Here is a 23,499-nt window from a genome sequence, read left to right as displayed (position 1 = left end):
TATTCAACATTAGAATAGCTACTCCAGCTTGTTTCTTGGGAGTATTTGCTTGGAAATATTTTCCCAATTTTGTTCTCTTCTCTTCTTAAAAGGGAGAATGGTTCATCTACTTTATTTCCTCTTCCCTGAAATGATGTGTTACATAGGGAAAAAACTGAAGGGTTGTGTTGGTGTTTTCTTTTTCTTTACATTTTTTTCAGTACATAATTATTCATCTGCATGTTTTTATGTATACTGAATGATCCATTATGCCTGCAGATCCTGGGGTTCAGTACCAAATGCTTGAAACTGAAGTCACAGCAAGTGCCTTTACTTCTCAGTTATTTGTTTTCACTCTCCAGGTGTATATTTCTGTTCCCATTTGTAATAGACATAAGATGTAACATGTATGTTATAGTTTTTAAAAAACAAAGGAAGAATTAAATGTAATACTTATCTATGTAGGCTACTATTCTTATATATAAATGAAGTCATATTCCAAAGAAGAGTTAAAGTTAAAAATACAAGATTGAAATTTCCTATTAATACAATCACATGAAGAATTATATATCCCATATTTATGAAGTGTTAGCACAATTCTCCCTCAATTTAAAACAAGATTTGTTCTAAGAAAATGATTCTACTTCCTCAAAATGTATTGCCATGGGTTTGGGAATTTAGCTCAGTGGTAGAGCACTTGCCTAGCAAGGGCAATGCCCTGGTTCGATCCCCAGCTCCGAAAAAAAAAAAAAAAAGAAAGAAAAAATGCATTGCCACATACCATTTATTTCCACATATGTACCTAAGTATTCTGTTGTGAAAGATCTCATGGAATTTATGAAATTGTATTATGTGTATTATTTTCCCAACTTTTATATACCATTAAGTAATTTAATGCTCTCTACTAGTGGTTTTTCTATTTCTTGGTTAGGAATATATTTTCATAAAATAATTTCCTTATGTATTTGATTTTATATATCTTTTGAATTGTTTACTGTTATATCCTGACTATGCAGTCCTTTTCTGTTTAAAGATAAAACTCTGATATTTAGTCATTCTGCATTTTATATATTACTGGTTTGTTATAAAAAGGTTATAATCTTTTATAGGCCTTAGAATGCCAAATAGATATGTAACAATGTAGTCATGTGAGACACAGCTTTAAACAGGATTGAATTAGTCTCCCTATTTGTGCAAAGTGGACATTGTAGAATTGAAAGCATATTTTTGCTCATCTTAATTTGTCCATCTTTGATATGATACTGGGATACTATTAGATATTATTGCATACTTCATAAAGGTACATTGCTACATGCAGACATCAAATGTACATGGTACATTCTGTACATGTTCGCTGGGTTTTTTTTTTTTTGAGATTGGATAAATTTTTTTTTCTTTTTCTTTTTTTTTTTACTTTCCTACATTGTCATATTTTCAGGGTTTTTCTCAGCATAAATACCTGACATTTTCTAAGATTTGAACACTGCATGAAGGTTTCTGAAATTTTCATAATCATACAAATTCTCTAGTGTGGAAGCTCAATTTTTGCAAGATATACTTCCACACAAAAAAATATAAAACGTTTTCTCTGACCTGAAATGAAGTCAAAGGTATTTCCAAATATATTATATTTCTTCAGATTGTCACATGTACATATTCTGTAAATTCTAAAAGATAGGCCAAAAGAAAAGATTCACATCTCTAAATCATTTGAAATTTTCTCTACTTTAAGTATTATCTAATGAATTATAATACAATATATGCAGGTAAAGAATTGTTTTATTGACTAAATTTATAATGTTTCTCTACTGTATTTAATACATCAGACTACATTGTAGTTAATGCATTTTTCATGTACATCACACTTGCAAGTAGTATTATCTCATGTGTGAAATCTCTGATGCCTTCTTAGGCGAACATTTGGGTAAAGCATTTGTCACATTCACTGCATTTGTAAGGTTTCTCTCTATGAAGTCTCTAATGTACTTGAAGACTGCATTTATGGGTAAAGTATTTGTCACACATTTGTAAATTTATTCTCCTGGATGAATTCTCTGAACAATCGTCAAAGTAACTTTGTGAGTAAAAGATTTGTCACATTCAGTTCACTTACATCGTTTCTCTCCAGTATGAATTCTCTGATGAATTAAGACTTAGTGGGTAAAGTATTTCCCACATAAAGGAAATTTGAAAGGTTTTTGTCCTAAATGAATTCTCTGATGAATACTAAGATGAGACTGTTGGCCAAAGCATATGTCACATTCACCACATTTGTAAAGTTGCTCTCATGTATGAAGTCTCTGACGTACACGAACACTGTAGTTTTGGGTAAAACATTTGTCATATTAACCACATTTGTTTGGTTTCTCTCCTGTACAAATTTTCTGATGATTTCTCAAACTAACTCTGTGGCCAAACCATTTGTCACATTTACTGCATTTGAGAGGTTTCTCTCCTGTATGAATTCTCATATGGTTTCTCAGAGGGCCTTTTTGAGTAAAGCATTTGTCACATTCACTGCATTTGTATGGTTTCTCTCCTGTATGAACTCTTTGATGAGTCCTCAGACTGTCTTTGTAGCCAAAGCATTTGTCACATTTACTGCATTTGAAAGGTTTCTCTCCTGTATGAATTCCCATATGGTTTCTCAGATGGCTTTTCTGAGTAAAGCATTTGTCACATTCACTGCATTTGAAAGGTTTCTCTCCTGTATGAATTCTCTGATGAATACTAAGATAGGATTGCAGCCTAAAGTATTTATCACATTCACTGCATTTGTATGGTTTCTCTCCTGTATGAATTCTAATATGGTTTCTCAGAGTGGCTTTTTCAGTAAAGCATTTGTCACATTCACTGCATTTGAAAGGTTTCTCTCCTGTATGAATTCTCTGATGAATACTAAGATAGGATACTTGGGCAAAGAATTTGTCACATTGCCTACATTTGTAAGGTTTCTCTCCTGAATGGCTTCTTTGATGACGCATAAGACACGATTGTTGGGCAAAACATTTGTCACATTGACTACATTTGTAAGGTTTCTCTCCTGAATGGCTTCTTTGATGACGCATAAGACACGATTTTTGGGCAAAACATTTGTCACATTGACTACATTTGTAAGGTTTCTCTCCTGAATGAATTCTCTGATGCAAATGAAGTTTCCCTTTTCTGGCAAAGCATTTATCGCATGTACTACATTGGTGAAGGTTCTTACCATTAATGTCTTGTTTTAGCATCAGTTTATGTTTATAGACAAAATCCTTATCAAATTCTGTATTTTTGTGTTCTTTGTTCTCTATGTGGATTCCAGAATTTACACCAATGATAGCACATTCATTTGAAAACTGTACACAGTCTTTATATTTGTAAACTTCTCTCATTTTCCCAGCTCTATGTCTTTTCAGGTTTGAGGCCTGAAGGGAGGAATCTCGGAGATGAGTTTTATGAGGTGTACTTTGGGTGGATTCAAGAGTCATATTGCTAATTTCATCCCATTTACAAAAGTTCTTTTGGATATTCATATGCTCATGGACAATGCACTCTGTGTCTTGTTCCAAGACATTCCCATGTTTTCCACCTATCAGATTATTTTCTGAAAAATAAAAGTGCAATTAGGGATGACAGGGGTTACTGCACTGGAGAGAAAGAGGTTCAATAGTGGGTGTTTGCTGAATTATCTGGTAAACTGGACCATCTCAAGGATTTATGCTCTTAAAATTGGTTTTACTCTTTTCATAATCATTACTTGGATGATCAATTCTGATCTATATCAACAGAAAGGAACAATAATATACTTCAAATATTATCTTAAAAATTGTACCTTGCAGAAACTAAGAAAAATAAATCATCAATCAATATTAAACATACATAAATTAGATCTCTGAATAACATATCCCTAATTTTTGATTATAATTTGATTCAAAGAGACATTGTATACGTGTGGTCAGCTAGAAATTCATAATCACAAATGAATCCTATATATATGCTTGTGTCAGCATCCAAAATACTGAAGATAAAGAGCATGCTGTATGAATACTAAACTCAGAGACCACATATCAAACTGCAAAGAAATAGGGGAAATGAAATTTCTCCAAACCAACAGCTCTATATCTACATAAAACATTTTTCGATGTTAAAAACCACAATTAAAGAGATTAATGTAATAATAAAATTAATGTGCTCCAATTATTGTGTGTCCACAACTACAATCCTTTTTCTGAACATTTTATTTTTTAACTCAGAAAATTGCATTTAATGCTAGATAAGAGAGAATATAATACCAGTTACACCTCCAAAGAAAGTGCAGAAATGTAAAGGAAATGCCATGGAAAAGTTATCATGCTAAGAGAAATGTCCCTTATCCTAGTGCTTTCCAGACATTTCAGAGAGTTTATATATACACAATGTAGGAAAATTCAAAGTTAAGATTCAGGAATTCTACAAAAAGTACATTCTTACCCACAGACAATAGATTGTTGTACGTCTCCAAAATCACATCCATGTACAGTGCCCGCTGAGTATAATTGAGACTTTCCCATTCCTCTAGTGTGAACTCTGGAGCCACATCCTTGAAGGTTAAGAAACCCTGTAATATTAAAATATGTACTTGTTACTTTACAAAACTGCTTTCCTACATTAAAAATAGCGCTAACGAATTGGAGATTCTTTGTAATACAGATTAGGAAAGGAAATTATTGAAAGACAAACATTTTCTCAAAGTTTCTTGGATATGAGTCTAAAGTTATAAATTGCTGCTCTTCCACAGACAATCTACAGAATGATTTACAATAATGGTCTCATTCATGAAGTCTCTCACATTTATGGATTTTTGGTGGTTTTCTGATACTTTAGCAGCAAAAGAAAGATTTGCCACCATCTTGCACAGTCAGTATTGATAATTTCATTTAAAGTCCTCTATTATGAAATTTATTTAACTGCAACCCCATGGTACTACAAACTGGACTTTTATACTCATTTCTTTAGAATCCAAGAATCTCTCCTAAAGATTTCTAGCAGGAGGAATATATGGCACATATGCATAATTTCAGACAAATGTTACCGACTTTCATTATACAAGAAAAGACATTAAATATAAGTTCAAAATATAGGCATTAAAATAGTCATATATTTCCTTGTATTTATATCTCTCTGAGAATGAATGATATAATCATCTCAAAAGGTGTAATCTTTTTCAGAACATAACGTGTTTTTGATTCCTGGATACAATAATGTACCTATATGTAGTATAGTTTGATATCAAAGTGAATCCTAATGTCACATCACAGATGGTCAAGTTATGATGAGGAAATATATGCTATCAATTCTACAATGTCTACCTCATACAATATGGACAATAGCTTAATCCTGTGTGCAGCTTGGGCCTCACAGAACTGTATTATAACATATGTATTTCATGTTCTCAGGTTTAGCCACAATGCTAGAAACTTTCCGAAAGGAAGAAATAGAGTATTAAATGGAGAGTTAATGGATGAATCAAATATTAGAGTTTTTTCTTAAAACAGAAAAGGAGTGCAACATCAGGACATATATTAAGCATTCCAAGTGGCACATAGAATTAAATCCTTAGGGCAATTATTTTATGTAAGTATATTAAAAGCAGAGAAACAATGCTATAGGGATTAAATTATTTAAAGTTCTAAAAATTCTACCAAAAGAAATACATATAGTACATAGTTATATATAAGTTTCATATGATCTTTCACAAAAGAATACTTAGATATGTGTGTTAAAATGAATGCTATATGTAACAATGCATATCGATGAAGTAGAATCAATTTCTTTGATTAAATCTTTTTTAATGATGGGATAATTACTCTAATTTTTCATAAATAATTGAAAATTTCAATATTGTTATTTTAGCTTTATATTCTTCTCTTTGGAATATAAGCTCATTTGAATATCTGAATAGCCATGGGCACAGATAAATGTTATGTACAATTCTTTCTTGTTTTACAAAACTATAATATTCAGGTTATATATGATTTCTATTACAAATGGGCATCAGATACATAAACCTGTGGCATGAAAAAATGACTAAGAGATAAAGACACTTGCTGTGGTTTTAATCTCAAGGATTTGGTGATGAACCCAGGAACCTAGGTGCATAATTTATCATTCATTGTACCTAAAAATATGCAGATGAACACTTACATAGTAGAAGAGAAAAATTTTGGAAAAAAACAAATATGGTAATAACCCTTCAGTTTTTCTCTATGTATAACATCACTTCAAGTAGAGGAAAGAGATCCGATCAACCATTCTACCTTCTAAAGAGGAGAACAGATGGGAAAAAAATCCAAGCAATAATCCCATGAAACAAGCTGGAGTAGCAACTCTAATATCAAATAAAACTGACTTTCAACCCAAGGTATCAAAAAAGATGAGGACATTTCACACTCATCAAAAACAAAAATACCAAGATGAACTGTCATCTGTGAACATATATGATCCAAAAGGGCACATTTGCAAAAGAAATGTTACTGAAGCGGAAAGCACACATTGATCCTCACACAATAATACTAGGAGAGTTCAACACCCACTCTCACAAATGGACAGATTAGTGAAACAGAAAGTAAACAGAAACAGAAACTAAACAGACAGAGTGAACCTAAGATTTAAGAATCATATAGATTTAACAGGTATACAGAGAATATTTTCTCCTAAAACAAAATAATATACCTCCTTCTCAGGACGTCCCAGAACCTTCACTAAAATTGGCCATATAATCAGACATAAAACAAGCCTCAATCAATACAAAAAGACAGAAATAATTCCATACATCCTATCACATCACCATGGACTAAGGATGATCTTCAATACAAACAAGAAGAAGCCCACATACACGCGAAACCTGAATAATTCTCTACTAAGTACTATCACTCTACAGTGAAAAGTGATCAGGGAAAAGCATAAATTAAAGATTTTTTAGAATTTCATGAAAATGAAGAAACACATATTTATAGGACACGATGAAAACACTGAAAATCCCACAGTTCCCTGCACTCAAATCCCTTGGGAAAGAGAGCTGAACACCCAGGAGAGCAGACATCCTGAGACCACAGGACAGACTGCTATTTCTGCACACCTCAGGAGGAGAAACTGCACAGTGCGTCTGGACACAGGAATATAGGAACAGGCAGCCACTGGTACACACTGTTCTGGTCTGTACCCAGGACTGAAATGCACCAGGCAAACAGGGCCCCGCACCTAAATCCCACAGGGGACAGAGCTAGACCCTCAGAAGTGTGGACACATCTGAGAAGTCAGAGGAGATTATCCTCTGCCCACATTCCAGACCCAAAAGAGAATCGCCTAATACCAACTGTGGCGCCTGGGTGCAAGGACCTAGGAGAAATCAGGGGCAGGACCCATTGATTCCTGCCTGTGCCTACAGCTGGAAGACAGTCTATAGGAGGACAGACATACCCGAAATCAGAGCACCTGTTCTCAGAAAAACCTAAAAGAAAAGAGGAAAAGAGTTCTACAGGAGTGCTGACATAGAGGCCTACAGCAGGGTCAAGTCAGTCTCAGAAACAGCAAGACAAGCAAACACCAGAGACAACTCAATGGCTAGAGTCAAGCGCAGGAACCTAAGTGCAACAGAAACCAAGACTACTTGGCATTATCAGAGCCCAATTCTCCCACCAAAGAAAATACTGGATATCCAAACACACCAGAAAAGCATGATTTAGATTTAAAATTGCACTTTTTTTTATAATGATGGAGGACTTTAAGAAGAACATAAAGAAGTCCCTTAAAGACATGCAGGAAAAAACAAGTAAACAAATAGAAGCCCTTAGAGAGGAAACACAAAACTCCCCTGAAAGAATTATAGGAAAACAAAACCAAAAAGATGAGGATTGAATAAAACCTTTCAGGATTTAAAAATGGAAAATGAAACAATAAAGAAAGCACAAAGGGAGACAACCCTGGATATAGAAAATCGAAGGAAGACACAAGGAGCTATACATACAGGCATCAACAAGAGAATACCAGAGATACAATAGAGGGGCAGAAGATATCATAGAAAACATGGATACAATTGTCAAAGATAATATAAAAGGGAAAAGCTCCTAACCAAAAACATCTAGGAAATCCAGGACACAAAAAGAAGATCAACCGTAAGGATAATAGGTATAGAAGAAAGTGAAGACTCACAACTTAAATGGCCAATAGATATATTCAAAAAACTATAGTAGAAAACTTCCCTAACCTAAAGAAAGAGATGCCCATAAACATACAAGAAACCTAAGGAATTCCAAATAGATTGGACCAGAAGAGAAATTCTTCCCATCACATACTAGTTAAAACGCCAAATGCACAAAACAACGAAAGGTTATTAAAAGCAGTAAGGGAAAAAGGTCAAGTGACATATAAAGGCAGACCTATTAGAATTACACCAGACTTCTTACCAGAGACTATGATAGCCAGAAGATCCTGGAAAGATGTCATACAAACCCTAAGAGAACACAAATGCCAGCCCAAGTTACTGTATCCAGCACAACTCTCAATTAACATAGATGGAGAAACCAAGACATTCCATGACAAAACCAAACTTATACAATATCTTTCTACAAATCCAACCCTATAAAGGATAATAGATGGTAAACTCTAATACAAGGAGGGAAACTACACCATACAGAAAGCAAGAATGTAATGGAACCAACACAGACAGACAAACATAATTGCACCTCTAACAACTAAAATAACAGGGAGCGACAATCACTATTCCTTAATGTCTCTCAACATCAACGGACTCAATTACCTAATAAAAAGACATAGGCTAAGAGACTGGATACATACAGAGGACCTAGCATTTTGCTGCATGCAGGAAACACACCTCAGAGACAAAAACAGAGAGGACCTCAGTATAAATGGCTAAAAAATAACTTTCCAAGAAAATGGCCCGAAGAAACAAGCCGCAGTTGCCATTCTAATATCAAATGATATTGACTTTCAATGAAAAGTTATTAAAAAATATAAGGGAGGAAACTTCATATCCATCAAAGGGAAAATCCACCAAGATGAACTCTCAATCCTAAACATCTATGCTCCAAATGCAAGGAAACCTACTTTCAGAAAAGAAACCTTACTAAAGATCAAATCACACATTGTACCTCACACAAAAATAATAGGAGATTTCAGCACCCCACTCTCATCAATGGACTGATCATGGAAACAGAAACTAAACAGAGACATAGAGAAACTAACAGAAGTTATGAAGCAAATAGATTTAACAGATATTTATAGAACATTTCATCATAAAACAAAAGGATATACCTTCTTCTCAGCACCTCAAGGTACCTTCTCCAAAACTGACGATATAAGCAGTCACAAAACAGGAGTCAGCAGTTAGAGGAAGATAGAAATAATCCCATGCATCCTATCAGACAACCACGCACTAAGAATGATTTTCGATAAAAACAATAATGACAGAAAGCCAACATATACATGGAAGATGAACATAGCTCTACTCAATGAGAACTTGGTCAAGGAAGAAATAAAGAAAGAAATTAAAGACTTCATAGAATTTAATATGAATGAATAGAACATTCCCAAACTTATGAGACACAATGAAAGTTATGGTAAGAGGTAAACTCATAGCTCTGACAGCCTGCAAAAACAAACAGGAAAGAGCATATGACAGCAGCTTGACAGCACACCGAAAAGCTCTAGAACAAAAAGAAATAAATGAACCAAAGAGCAGTAGAAAGTAGGAAACATTCAAACTCAGGACAGAAATCAACCAAGTAGAAACAAAAAGGACTATACAAAGAATCAAAAAAACCAGGAGCTGGTTCTTTGAGAAAAGCAACAAGATAGATAAATCCTTAGCAAGACTGACCAGAGGTTACAGAGAGTGTATCCAAATTAACAAAATCAGAATTGACAAATGGGACCTCATAAAATTGCAAAGCTTCTGTAAGGCCAAAGACACTGTACTGTCATTAGGGCAAAATGGCAACCAACAGATTGGGAAAGATTTTTACCAATCCTTTATCAGATAGAGGGCTAATATCAAAAATATACAAAGAACTCAAGAAGTTAGACTCCAGAGAGCCAAATAACCCTATTAAAAATGGGGTACAGAGCTAAAAAAAACATTCTCAGCTGAGGAATATCGAATGGCAGAAAAGCACCTAAAGAAGTGTTCAACGTCCTTACTCATCAGGGAAATACTAAACAAAAGAACCCTGAGATTCCACCTCAGACCAGTAAGAATGGCTAAGATTAGGTGACAGCAGATGCTGTTGAGGATGTGGGGAAAGAAGAACACTCCTCCGTTGTTGGTGGGACAGCAAAGTGGTATAACCACTCTGGAAATCATTCTGGAGATTGCTCAGAAAATTGGACCTTCCACTACCGAGGACCCACCTAGACCTCTCCTGGGCATATACCCAAAAGATGCTCCAACACACAACAAAGACACATGTTCCACTATGTTCACAGCCGCCTTATTTATCATAGCCAGAAACTGGAAAGACCCAGATGCCCTTCCATAGAGGAATGGATTCAAAAAATGTGGTACATCTACACAATGGAGTACTACTCTGCTATGAAAAACAATGACTTTATGAAATACATAGGCAAATGGAAAGAACTAGAAAATATCATCCTGAGTGACGCAACCCAGTCATAGAAAAGCACACTTGGAATGCACTCATTGATAAGTGGATATTAGGCTAAAAGCTAGAATTAACCAAAATGCAATCCACAGACCACAGGAAGCTCAAAAGAGGGATGACCAAAATGCAGATGTTCTTACTCCTTTTTAACAGGGGTAATATATCCATAGGAGGGGTTATGGAAGCAAAGTTTAGTGCAACAACTGAAGGAACTGCCATTCAGAGCCTATTCCACATGTGGCATATACATATACATATACATATACATATACATATACATATATATATATATATATATCCACTAAAACTAGACAAGATTGATGAAGCTAAAAATTGCATGCTGAAAGAGATTAGATATATATCTCTCCTGAGAGACACATCCAGAGCATGTCCAATACGGAGGTCAATGCTAGCAGCAAACCACTGAACCGAGAATAGGACCCCCTTGGGGAAAATATTGAAGGAAGGATTGAAAAATATTGAGGAAGGATTGAAATAGTTGAAGAAGCTTGAAATCCCATAAGAACAACAATGCCAAACAACCAGAGCATCCAGGGACTAAACCACTACCGAAGGTCTGTACATAGACTTACCTAGGGCTCTAACAGCATATGCAGCTGTTGGAGAATACCCTTGTTGGGGCACCAGTGGAAGAGGAAGCCCTTGGTCCTGCCAAGGTTGGATCACCAGTGCATGGGAATATGGGGGGAGGGAGGCAGTTAGGTGGATGGATGGGGCGAATACCCATATTGGGGAGGGAGAGGGAATGGGGGCTTATGGATAGTAAACCAGGAAAGGGAAGAACATTTGAAATATAAGTAACAAAATATATCTAATAAAAAGAAGAAAGCACTGCTAACAGCAAAATATAGAGCTCTAAGTGCCTCCAAAGAGAAATTGGTGAGGTCATATACTAGCAGCATAACAGTGTATCTGATCTACAAGAGAGAGGGTCAAATACACCGAAGAGGGAGTAATCAAATTCAGGTAAAAGTTAACCCAGAAGAAACAAAGAGAACTATACAAAGAATCAACAAAAGGAAGAGATACTTCTTTGAGAAAATAACAAGATTTATATATTCTAAGTCAGCCTCACCAGAGGACAGAGAGACAGTATCCAAATTGAAAATAGAGAAATGTCAATACAAGCTAAAGAAAATTAAAAAAATAATGAGATCCTACAGCACAATCCTATACTCTAAAAAACTGGAAAATCTAGATGAAATGGATGATTTTCTAGGCAGATGCCAGGTAGCAAAGGTTGCTAATCAGGATCAGATAAACCATATAAACAGTTCCATAATCCCTGAAGATATAGAATAAGTCATTAAAAGACTCCACGGCAAAAATAAACAAGACCAGATGGTCATACTGCAGAATTCTATCAAACCTTCAAACGTTAGCTAATACCAATATACCCTTCAAAATACTTAGAAAATTGAATCACTAGGAACAGTACCTAATTCATTCTATGAAGGTACAGTTATGCTCATATTTAAACCACAAAAAGACCCAACAAAGAAAGCTACCTTCAGACTAATTTCCTTTATTAATATAAATGAAAAATATTCAATATAATTATAATTATAGCATACTGAATCCAATAGCACATCAAAAGGATCATCCACTATGATCCAATAGGTGATCCCAGGGAAGCACAATTGGTTCAATATATAGGAAACCATTACCATAATCCACTATATAAACAAATTCAAAGAAAAAAAAACACATGATTACCTCACTGGATGTTCAAGAAGCCTTTGACAAAATACAACACTTCTTCATGTTAAAAACATTGGAAAGATAAGGAATTCAATGTGCATACAAAAATTTAATAAAAGCAATAAACACTAAACCAATAGATAGCCATCAAACTAAATGGAGGGAAACATGAAGCAATCCTATTAAAATCAACAAATAGATAAGGATGCCCACTTTCCCCTATGTATTCAATATAGCACCCAAAATTCTGGCCAGAATAATTAGAATAAAGAGGAGGTCAAAGGAATACAAATTAGAAAGGAAGAAGTCAAAATATCACTAATAGCCATTGATGTGGTAGTTTATCTAGGTGACCCGAAACATCAATCAGAACTGCTAGAGCTGGAAATAACTTAGCAAAATATCTGGGTGTGAAATTAACTCCAAAAAATCAGTAGCATTCCTCTACTCAAAAGATAGGAGGGTGGGAAAGGAATTGGAGAAATGACACCATTCAAGATAGTCACAAATATTCATAAATATCTTAGTGTGACTAACCCATAAGTAAAAGATCTTTTTGACAAGAACTTCAACTATCTGAATAAAGAATAAAAAGAAGACCGCAGAAGATGGAAAGAAATCCCAGGCTCAGTGTTTAGCAGGATTAACAAAGGAAAAATGACCATCTGATCAAAAGCAGTTGACAGGCTCAATGAGATACCCATCAAAATTCAATGCAATTTTTCATAGGGATACACACAGTAATTCTCAAATTCATCTGGAATAGCAAAAACCCCAGCATAGCAAAAATTATTCTTAACAATATGAGGATTTTAAGAGTAATCACCCTTCTTGACCACAAGTTCTACTACAGAGCAATAGTATTAAAAAAAAGTATGATTTTGCTAAAGACACATGCAGGTAGATTAATGAGATAGGATTGAAGAAGCAGAAATAAACTCAGACACATACAGTCATCTGATCTTTAACTAAAACGCCAAAACCATCCAGTGGAAAACTAACAAGATATTCAACAAATGGCCCCGGTTCAAGTGACAGGCTCCATTTAGAATAATGCATATTGATGCATTCGTTATTCATTATACACAGCTCAAGTGCAAATGCATCTACGACTTCTACTTAGAACCAGATACGTTGAATCTAATAGAAGAGAAATTGGAATAAAAATCCTCAAATACACCAGCAAATGGGAAAACTTCCTGAACAGAATACCAATGGCTCAGGCTATAAGATCAACTATTGACAAATGGGACTTCATACAACTGAACATTTTCTGTAAGGAAAACTATACTTTTTTTTTTGAATTTTTTTTTTATTAACTTGAGTATTTCTTATATACATTTCGAGTGTTATTCCCTTTCCTGGTTTCCGGGCAAACATCCCCCTAATCCCTCCCCCTCCCCTTCTTTATGGGTGTTCCCCTCCCCATCCTACCCCCATTGCCACCCTCCCCCCAACAATCTAGGGAAAACTATACTGTTAATGGGACGAAACGGCAACTTACAGACTGGGAAAGATCTCTACCAAGCCTATATCTGACAGAGAGCTAATATCCAATGTATAAAAATAACTCAAAAAGTAAAGACTACAGATAATAAGATAAAATTATTAAAATTGGGGTAGGTACGAAGCTAAAGAAAGAATTCTCAACTGAGAGATCTGTAAGAGGTGAGAAGCCCCTAAAGACATGTTCACATCCTTTGTCATCAGAGAAACACAAATTAACAAATCTTAGATTCCACCTCACAGGAGTCAGAATGGCTAGGATCAAAAACTCAGGGGAAGCATATGATTCCTAGGATATGGACAAAGGGGAACACCTTCATTGCTGATGCAACTGTAAGCTGCTACAACCACTCTGAAAAAGTATGGTGGTTCCTCAGAAAAGTGGACATAATTCTACCTGTGTATCCAGCTATAACACTCCTGGGCATATGCCTAAAAGATGGTCCAACATATAGGAAAGATAAATGTACTATGCTCATAGCAGCCACATTTATCATAGGCAGAAGCTGTCAACAATCTAGATGTCCCTCCGAGGTGGAATGGATACAGGAAATGTGGTTCATTTACACAATAGAATACAACTCAGCTATTAAGGATGAGGACATCATGAGCTTAGAAGGCGAATGGATGGAATGAGAAAATATCCTCCTGAGTGAGGTAACCATTCACACAAGAACACGCACGGTATGAACTCAGTGATGATTGCATATTAGACCAAAACTTGTGAATACCTATGATAAAACTCATGGCCCATATGAAGCTGAACAGGAAGCCCAAAGCATGGATGCCTCTGCCGAAACCATGCTTCAGTCCTACTTAAAAGGAATAAAAGAAAATCACAGAAGGGAAAAGGAAGGAGGGACCTAGGAGGGAGAGAGGAGGGTAAGGAAAAGGGAAGGGTAGGATCAGGTGTGGGGATATATAGAGGGCAGGATAGTTAACAGATGTGTGTAGCAGTGGACGATGGGAAACTGGAAATAGCCATTACAAAATCCAGATACCTGATAAGCAAGAAGTTCACAGAACACAATAGGGATGATACTAGTTGAAAAAGTAAAAAAGGGGAGAGAGCACCTATAGTAACCATATCCACTGGATAGGCACAGCTCTCGGGTCAAGGATGCGGTCAACTACCCAGAATGGTTCTTATCTACATAAAAAGCAAGGACAAAGAGTGGAACAGAGACTCAAGGCCATCCCGAGACTACACACCTAGGGATCCACACCATCTCTAGATATCAAATCCAAACATTATTGCTGATGCCAAGAAGCACTTACTGTGAGGGTGCTGGAACAGCTATCCACCGAGAGGCCATGACAGAGTTTGACCAGTTGCTCACAGCGAACCATTGGACAGATCAAGGAGACCCCAATGGAAGAGATAGCTGAAGGACTGAAATAGATGAAGGGGATTGCAACCCTATAGGTAGGACAACAGTATCCACTAACCAGATCCCCAGAGCTCCCAGAGACTAAACTAGCAACCAAAGAGTACACATGGAGGGACCCAAGTCCACAGCAGCATATGTAGCAGATTTTTTTATCTGGTATCAAGAGGAGAGGAGGCCCATGAAGAGGCTGGAAGTCCCAGTATAGGAGGATGCTAGGGCAGTCAGCAATGAATGGATTTGAGAGTGGTGTAGCATCCCTATAGAAGAAGGGGATAGGGAACTGGGAATTGGGAGAACATTTAGAATGTAAATAAAGACAATAACCAATAAATAAAGAAATGTAGAAACATCATCACAACCCTTCATTATGTCCCTATGTGACACAGAGTTTGGTAGAACAGGAAACAAAGAGTAGATAAAGCATTCTTCCTTCTAAAGAAAACAAGGTAGAAAGGACGTTTATTTAGGATTGAAAATTTATAGCTCATACACAATACCAAGTCTATATGCCCCAGAAAATATTTACTAATACATTCCATATGAAGAAATAGAAATGTGGAGAATACAGGACATACACTACTTCTAAATGTGCAACAAAACACAAAGGGAAATAATAATTTCTACATTGAGAATTTACCACACAGCACCACAATAGGCAGTATGTCTCTTGGAATGAGTCTTGGAAGACACAGATTTCATGTCTAACACACCCATAATCATTATTTGACATAAAATTCCAAAAAAAATTGCATAGTGAATTCTGCATTTGCACACAAAAAAGAAATGTACATTCCTCTATCACCTATGACTCTAAGGAGCTAATATATTTACTATTGGGATTCAAGACAGTGAATCCCTTATAATTGTATCCTTCTCCAAATTCTTCTCTTCCATATATTGCTCAGTGATATCAGACTCCACATAATTCATTAAAAAGCTTTTGTCTGGAGCCTTGACCAACTCTGAAATGTAACTTATGTGACACATGGGACCTTTCTTCAACACTAATATAATAGCACACAAATCCATCTAATGTACAAATTAGGCATCAATATAGTTTTTGAGAATCATTAACAATAGATTCTCTTTGAGATCAGCATGTCTTCAGTCCTTGAAAATAGTATGTCCTCACAGTAGAAACCTCAGTAAAAAATTAATGTTGTTGTAAAAGTGAAAGACCTAAACATTAAATTTTCATTATCCCAGAAGAAAATGAAGATTATAGAAAATAAGTTCTTTAGATAATATTACAACATAGAGATAATAAAATTACTAAATGATTGAAGAAAAAAAGATTTTCCAAGAAAGGTGTGCAATACACTGACCTGTAGAGTGTTTCCCAGAGCCACACTCATTCTTTTTGTTGTTCTTCTCACAGATTCAAATATTGGAAGTGTTCTTGAAATTTCACAACCAGGTTTGAAAACTACAAAGCTGAAATTAATACAACTTAGTTATGGACAATGCTTACCCACATAAAAGGATATTAAAAACAAAATATGAAGAATCTTGTCAACATTTCTACAGAAACGTGAGCATGGAGTCACATATTTAGTGTGTAGGGAATATGAGTATAATGAGGTCTATTTCAACATCAGCAGGCACCAGGCACAAACACAGAGCACATGAATACCTGCTGTAAAACATGATAATTCAGGGTTATTACTGAGAACTTATCTCCCTGGGTCTAGAGTCAAGGATAAATGGCTAATGGCTACCCTGATTGATGACCTAGATTTGAATGGTGTTTCATTAGCCATTACAATCAAACACAATATCTGACACTTTGGTGAAGTTCGACTTCTTTTTAACAACCAGATACAGTATATCTATTTCCAATACATATCCTATAGTCTTGGAGTACAAAGATTCTATCTGCCAAATATCATGGGTTCTACAAAAGAATAAGTTGTCATCAGATTTAGGGATAACCATTTTCATCAGCATCTACAAAGCCTTTCAATAGTTCATGACATAAAACTTCTATTTCCAACTTACTTTTCCTTTCAATATGGCCCTGTTTCCTAATGACTGTGACACATTTTTATGCATTGATCTTGATCCCTTGACATCTCCATGAATGCAGTACTATGTAGAGTATTATGATTAAAGCCAGAAATGTCTTCAACTAAAATTTACTATTCTGAAACTTTAAGCCATTTGTTCTCTACTTTTCTAATGGTGTGGTAAACCTTTAGTATAGTTCCAGAATCTCGTAAGTTGCTTTATCTACCTGTTTCAGACCTACAGTCAGATTGATAACAGGAGTGGTGTATCAGTTCCCAATACCATAAAAAATATGGGTTTTATAATGGTCAGTCTTTGAAATCCCCTGTGAATGTGTTAAAGGACAACAAAGAGGTCACAACTCAAGGCTTCAGAACAAGGGTTTGAGAAAATGTCAAAACAAGATCAAGAAGAAGGCATTGTAGAACTCACTGATGGCTGCCAGGGAAAAAACACAGGGATAAGATGAACCATTTAAGGGCATGCTCTTGGAATGATTCCTCATTATACCAAATCTGCTAATATAATATCACTGTAGAAAAATCTTCCTGAGCATGCATATATCTGCATCGTGTCATTGTCTAAGGCAATCCTCAGGTTCCAAATCAGTAATAAATATGAATAGAATAAGACTCATGGAGCCTTGCTGTTAAGGATTTCCTTTCTGGCAAACACTCTTGCAGGTTGAAGAATGTGTGACATGTGTCTTCTGGCATATATACCAATACATATACATAAACATACATGCAAATATACATACATATGTTTATGTATAGATAAAAACATAGGAGTTCATCCTTAATATCGAGATACTATTAGTACACAAAGTTTTCATGACTCTGGATTCAGCAATTACTCAGCGTTTTTGATGTATGACATTGACCTTATGTCTACCATGTCAGATATTCTGGCATTTGATGGATATATGAATAGTCTATTTCAATGGCCCTGCCTCAGAAGATTAGAATAACACTGGGAAAAAGCAGATGATGGAGTGTCAGGAAAATCATATATAATTAATAAGAATTGATGAAGAAAATAGTAATTTCCTAAGGAACAAGTAAATAAGAAACATTCTATGTCATGATACTAGGTCAATAATAATGAAGTGCAGAAACCCAGGCCCTCATTGTTCCTTCTAACACTGTCTGAGGAGTAAACAGATGCAGCACTGAATTCTTTAGAAAATCCCACAGTAATCTTGCACAGTGAATATTACAGAATACAGAAAGAAAGGGAATGTGGTACAGTCATCACACAAAGCTGACTTTACCTGGATCCAAAAGCAAATGAACATAAACATATGCACAAAGAAAATAATAGCAGTCCAGGAGCTCCAGTGTACATTGAAAAAGTTTCTCGCTGATTGCTGCAAAAAGTGAACTGGACTTCATTTCATGACAGATATGCAAGACAGTTTCAACCAGAACATACCACACAACCCACGGCACAATCTACATACACTCAGTGAGAGAAGGCTCACAACCGTGTCAATAAATCTACAAAGACCCAAAGGCAAAATATCACAGTGGATCACAAAGAAAGTTCTAAAGAATGTGGAAGAGAAGGAGCATCCCTCAGACTAATGAAGATAATAACCAACATCCAAAACCTACCTTTATAAAAACGGAAGACAGCTGTCATTATTCTACTCTACTCAGAAGATAAACAGGGGACTGGAGAGATGGCTCAGTGGTAAAGAGCACTGACTGCTCTACCAGAGGTCCTTAATTCAATTCCAGCAGCCACATAGTGGCTCACAATCTTCCGTAATGAGATCTGAGGCTCTCTTCTGCTGTGTTTGAAGATAGCAATAGTGTACTTATACATAATAATTAATAAATAAATCTTAAAAAGAGGAAGAAACAACTAAGGGAACGTGGTACTGTCATCCACACTAGTGTGCACAGCCTGCACACTAACCTTTCACACAACAGCAGTGCATACAAAGGGCGAGTAAGATTTACAGTATTTTGAATGTTCAAATAAGGATATGAGGAAGGCAAGTTTTCTCAAATTACAAGAAATAGAATTCTTCAACTCAGGAGCTACAAATAACCCAAGAGAATGCACGAATCTGATAATTCATTTGATAATCTATAGAAAAAAATACAAGAAAACATCATTTTGTTTCTACATTCCTAAACAATAACCTGAGAAGTAAGAAGGCCACTCAATCTCTAAAAGGATCTTGGATATGCTGGTTTAGCACACAAACTGCTAACAAGGGCTCTGTAGGCTCCTGGGTGTAAGAGTCACCAATGGCTCTCCCTAGGTGCTGACCCTTGTGCTGAAACACCAACCTCTCTGACAGTGGATGACTGCCAGTGTAAAAGGACAAGTAGGTAACAGAAACTTTCCTGTTTGAACAGAGTCAGTCTAATAAGGAAATGCACACATGGCACTGGAAGCTGTCAAAAGTCACTCTAAAGATCCACAGGCCCAAAAGTGAATTTATACCTGACACACTGGCTATCTGTAGAAATACTAGGAAATCATTTATATCGTTCTGTGTACACCACAGCACGGTGATGCTTTCAGGTGAAGTCAGACACATGTGGTTGGTAAATGGAAGATGCCAGTTCGGAGAGTGCTGAGTAAACAGCATGCACTGGGGGAACAGGTAAGGCTGAAAAAGATGGAGGAAGTGGAGGTGTGGGAACACACACGGTCATTACCATGGAAGATGGAGTTATGAACATATGACAGGGTGGATGCCCATCCAAAACCTGCCTCAGAACATACATGAAACACAAGGGTATAATGAAAACATGAATAACAAGAGATGGCACAGAGAATGAAGACAGGCTAACTGTGGAAGTGCACTAGGGCACCTTGGATGCAAAGGCCATTCCCATAAAACTCCAAGTACTAGGGGACTTAGACAACAGATTAAAGTAAACTCTAAGAGCTCTAAATACCAACAATAGCAAAGAAAACAGATAATGCAAATATACTACCAGATTGTTTCTCTCTAAATATTCTAACAATTGTAATAAGCATGAAAAAAATGAACCTAATCGCTAGTTTATATGATAGCAAAGTTACTGACAACAGGAATTTATGTACCACAGAAAATGGAGATGCAGGGATAATATAATGCTGTCATAAATTTAAAATATGTAAGAATTGATGCCCCGGGCATTTGAGGACAGCATCGAGTGGGTAATAAAAGGTGGGCGTAGGAGTCCATGAATTTCCATGGAGTAATCAGGGAATTTTTGCAAAGCATGTTACTTTATGATTTGAGCCTGTGACACAGGCTGAGCATGGTTTTCATTTCTAACAGCAATAGATCATAAATTCCTGGTCCAGTGATAGACGCTGGGCTTTAGCTCCAACAATAGTGAATACAGAAAATGAATGTGTGTCATGGAACTATTTTGTCTATGTGTAAAACAGGAAAAGTACATTTTCCATTTCATGGAGACAGAGCAAGAGCTCATTCTAGGATGGGAAGGATAGCCCATGGTTTTGCATCCTTCCATCATGAAGTCATCATCAACACTAGGGCTTCAACTTTAACCCTTGGAACTGACTTTTCCTCAAATACACACCTGATTCTTTAAAAGACATAATTCTGTACTTTTGAGCCTTTCAGTCAAAGTTTACTGTCACTTGTTTCACCTCAGTCTTTTTAAAGTAGATAAACTCAAACAGCAATGTGTAGTGTTCAGACACTGGGACTCTTAAGAACATAGCATTCTAGCCTAGCAGTAAAAATATTTATCCATAGATTAAAATCAGGAGAGCATGGAATAATATTGCTCAGGCCCTGAGGGAAAATAATTGCTAACTGTAGTGATGAATTCAGAAAAGTAGCTACTATTATTTACAATAGTAAAGGTACAGTTGAATGTCACTATTCATTAAAACATGTTTTTTAGTCAAAATCGTATGTAGACAATAAACTGAATGAAACATGCACAAGAGAACACTACATACATTTTTCATGAGGTCATAGGAAATAAAACTTTTCTTGTGAAGAACGAATGAGTACCTGAAAGCTAGGAATGATTCCTCATGAACACAGTAAATCTGTAAACCACAGAATGGAGAACAATGTGAACCACAAGTAGCTACTCACAAGGCCAGCAAATCCTTCCAAATTAAAAATCCTAAGGAATACAATCACAAAAAGAACAAAATTTCATTGAACACTCTTCAAAGAAGTTCACAATAAAAATCCTTGGTAGAAGTCAGAATAGATGAAACAGATATCTTCACAATAAAGAGTATTATTTGTGAATCATGGTTTTCAGTTCAGGAAGAAGAAATTGTGCAGCATATATTGGTGACATAAAAACTGACAGTGTATTCTGTGGTGATACCTGGATCCTTTGTTAGAAGTCTCTTTGGCCTTTACCGTCCAGGGCTCTTAGTTTTGATTTACAATTATGGAGATTGGCTGAGCATATAGAGACCTGAAAATGGGAAAACATTGTTGAGAAATAACATGGAAATTTTCATAAGACAAACATCAAAGATGCGAACAAGTAGCAAAAGGATAAGTATGAAGGAAAGAGAAGATATCATGAAAATGCCTCTTTTCTCTGAGGATTTCAGTTTTCCCTATGAGATGTAACAGGTAGTCACACAGTTAACATTCATGCACAGTTCTTTTCCAAGCAGCACTGAGGAAGAGAAAGAAACACTGCAAGAAAACTATTGTGTCCCACACAATATAGACTGTTGAACTCCTCCAACCAGAGGGCTCTGAAAAAAGCCCTGAGTGCAGGCTCTAAGCATTCCCACACCTGCAAGAAGTGAAAGTTGCAGAACTCAACAAACCATGAATGTGCATGGTCAGAGAGCTTTTCATGAACCAAGTGGACATTTAACTTAAGTGGGTAATCATAATTATTCAAAAGGTGCTGTCTAATTCTGTCTCAATCTAGAGTAAGATTTCCACTTAAAAAATACCTATGAAGCCTATGAAGACACACTTCTGAATGCTGTGTTTACATCACAGCCTGCATATACCTCAGTGTAAAATAAATGGAGAGTATAACTTAACTCAGGAAATATTTACATTTACAGCCATATGAAACGGCTTTATAACAAATATTTTCTAATTCAATCAAATCTGCACTGGTTCCTCATATGTCAAAGATCTACAAAGCTCTCTTGGAATACCTATTCGGTCCCCTAGAGAAAGGGAAATGGAACGGCAAACGGAGGAACAGGGGAGTTAAGAAAGCACTCATGAATTTGAACCGGAAGAACTTTACTAAGGCTTTTGAAAGAAAACCCTGCTGTACAATCTACAGATGCGGCCAAGGATCTACGAGGTTATTTTAGAAAAATATTCTGGCGACCACAAAATTAATTAAAGCATCACCTTCAACCCCAGTTCACAGAATCTCAAACTTCCTGACAACGCTAAGATATCCACGACAGAATTATAAGAGTGGGGGCAGAAAATGCACCCCCGCTCCACAGCGCTGCTCCGCTCCTGCCTGTTTCCCGGTCGCAGCAGCTCCTCTGACCTGGCAGGGTGACAGGACCAGCTGATGAATGTCCTAGGAAGCCGGCACAGCAACTGCAGCTTAAGGAAGTTTTCAGGTACCTGGAGGACTCAGGCCTAGTCTCCCACCAGGACTTCCTGAACGCGAGGAAGCCAAGACACATGGAGAAAGGCGGGAGGGCGGAACTTCCTGTCACTTCCGCAGATTTCTGGGAGCAACTCCTGCTGGACTCGCCCAATATTCAGCAACTTCCTGTTACTTAATTCTTCTAAGCTCACCAACTTCGGAACATTTTAATTATTTCCCGTCCTAATTCTTCATAGATTTTTTTAATCGGTTTGGATTTTTGCTTGCCTGCTTCTGATTTTTCCTTTGTTTTTATTTTGTATTTTTTTAATCTCATCCGATCAGGCAGGTGTGCCCCCGCTCCCGATCGGAACCACTCCCCCAACTCTGTTGCAGGCTGCCTTCCACACAACTACAGCTGTCAGGAGCACAGGATCTACTCTGCACAGCTTCGCATCAAGCTTGCTGCCAGTCTAGATCAGAAGTGGATGTAGTAGGACACTGCGCCTGGGTTCTGACCCACTTACATCCAAGGTCTTCTGCCTAACAGCTCACATTGTGAGACTAGTGTGCTAGGCTAAAGATACACAAAATATAGCAATTCCTCTGAATTCTGATGCTCAGACAAGTACCCCCAAAAACTAAGACGAAATTAAAATGCCCTTGAGTTAAACCACAAACCTTATATGAACTTCGTACTGAAGGTGATTTACATGA

General features: G+C 36.5%; 1 protein-coding gene across 3 annotated transcripts; it reads right to left on the bottom strand.

The window, feature by feature from the left end:
• Positions 1 to 1,747: 1,747 nt before the first annotated feature.
• Positions 1,748 to 22,902, bottom strand: Rex2l6 (reduced expression 2 like 6). Of its 3 annotated transcripts, none has more exons than XM_063288656.1 (6): positions 22,738 to 22,902; positions 21,580 to 21,672; positions 21,249 to 21,366; positions 16,567 to 16,675; positions 4,435 to 4,561; positions 1,748 to 3,568 (listed from the first exon to the last, which is right to left on the bottom strand). In XM_063288656.1, the coding sequence occupies exons 4-6, from the start codon at positions 16,594 to 16,596 to the stop codon at positions 2,325 to 2,327; spliced, it is 1,401 nt and encodes a 466-aa protein (XP_063144726.1). In that variant the 5' UTR covers positions 16,597 to 16,675; positions 21,249 to 21,366; positions 21,580 to 21,672; positions 22,738 to 22,902; the 3' UTR covers positions 1,748 to 2,324. The 3 variants fall into 3 exon arrangements, with proteins under 3 accessions (XP_063144726.1, XP_063144727.1, XP_038967276.1); XM_063288657.1 differs by having other exon boundaries at positions 21,249 to 21,286; XM_039111348.2 differs by lacking the exon at positions 21,249 to 21,366.
• Between the last annotated feature and the right edge of the window lie 597 nt (positions 22,903 to 23,499).

This window comes from Rattus norvegicus, chromosome 5 (genome assembly GCF_036323735.1).
Source record: "Rattus norvegicus strain BN/NHsdMcwi chromosome 5, GRCr8, whole genome shotgun sequence".
NCBI classification, from domain to species: domain Eukaryota; kingdom Metazoa; phylum Chordata; class Mammalia; order Rodentia; family Muridae; genus Rattus; species Rattus norvegicus.
This window is presented reverse-complemented; position numbering and strand designations above follow the sequence as displayed.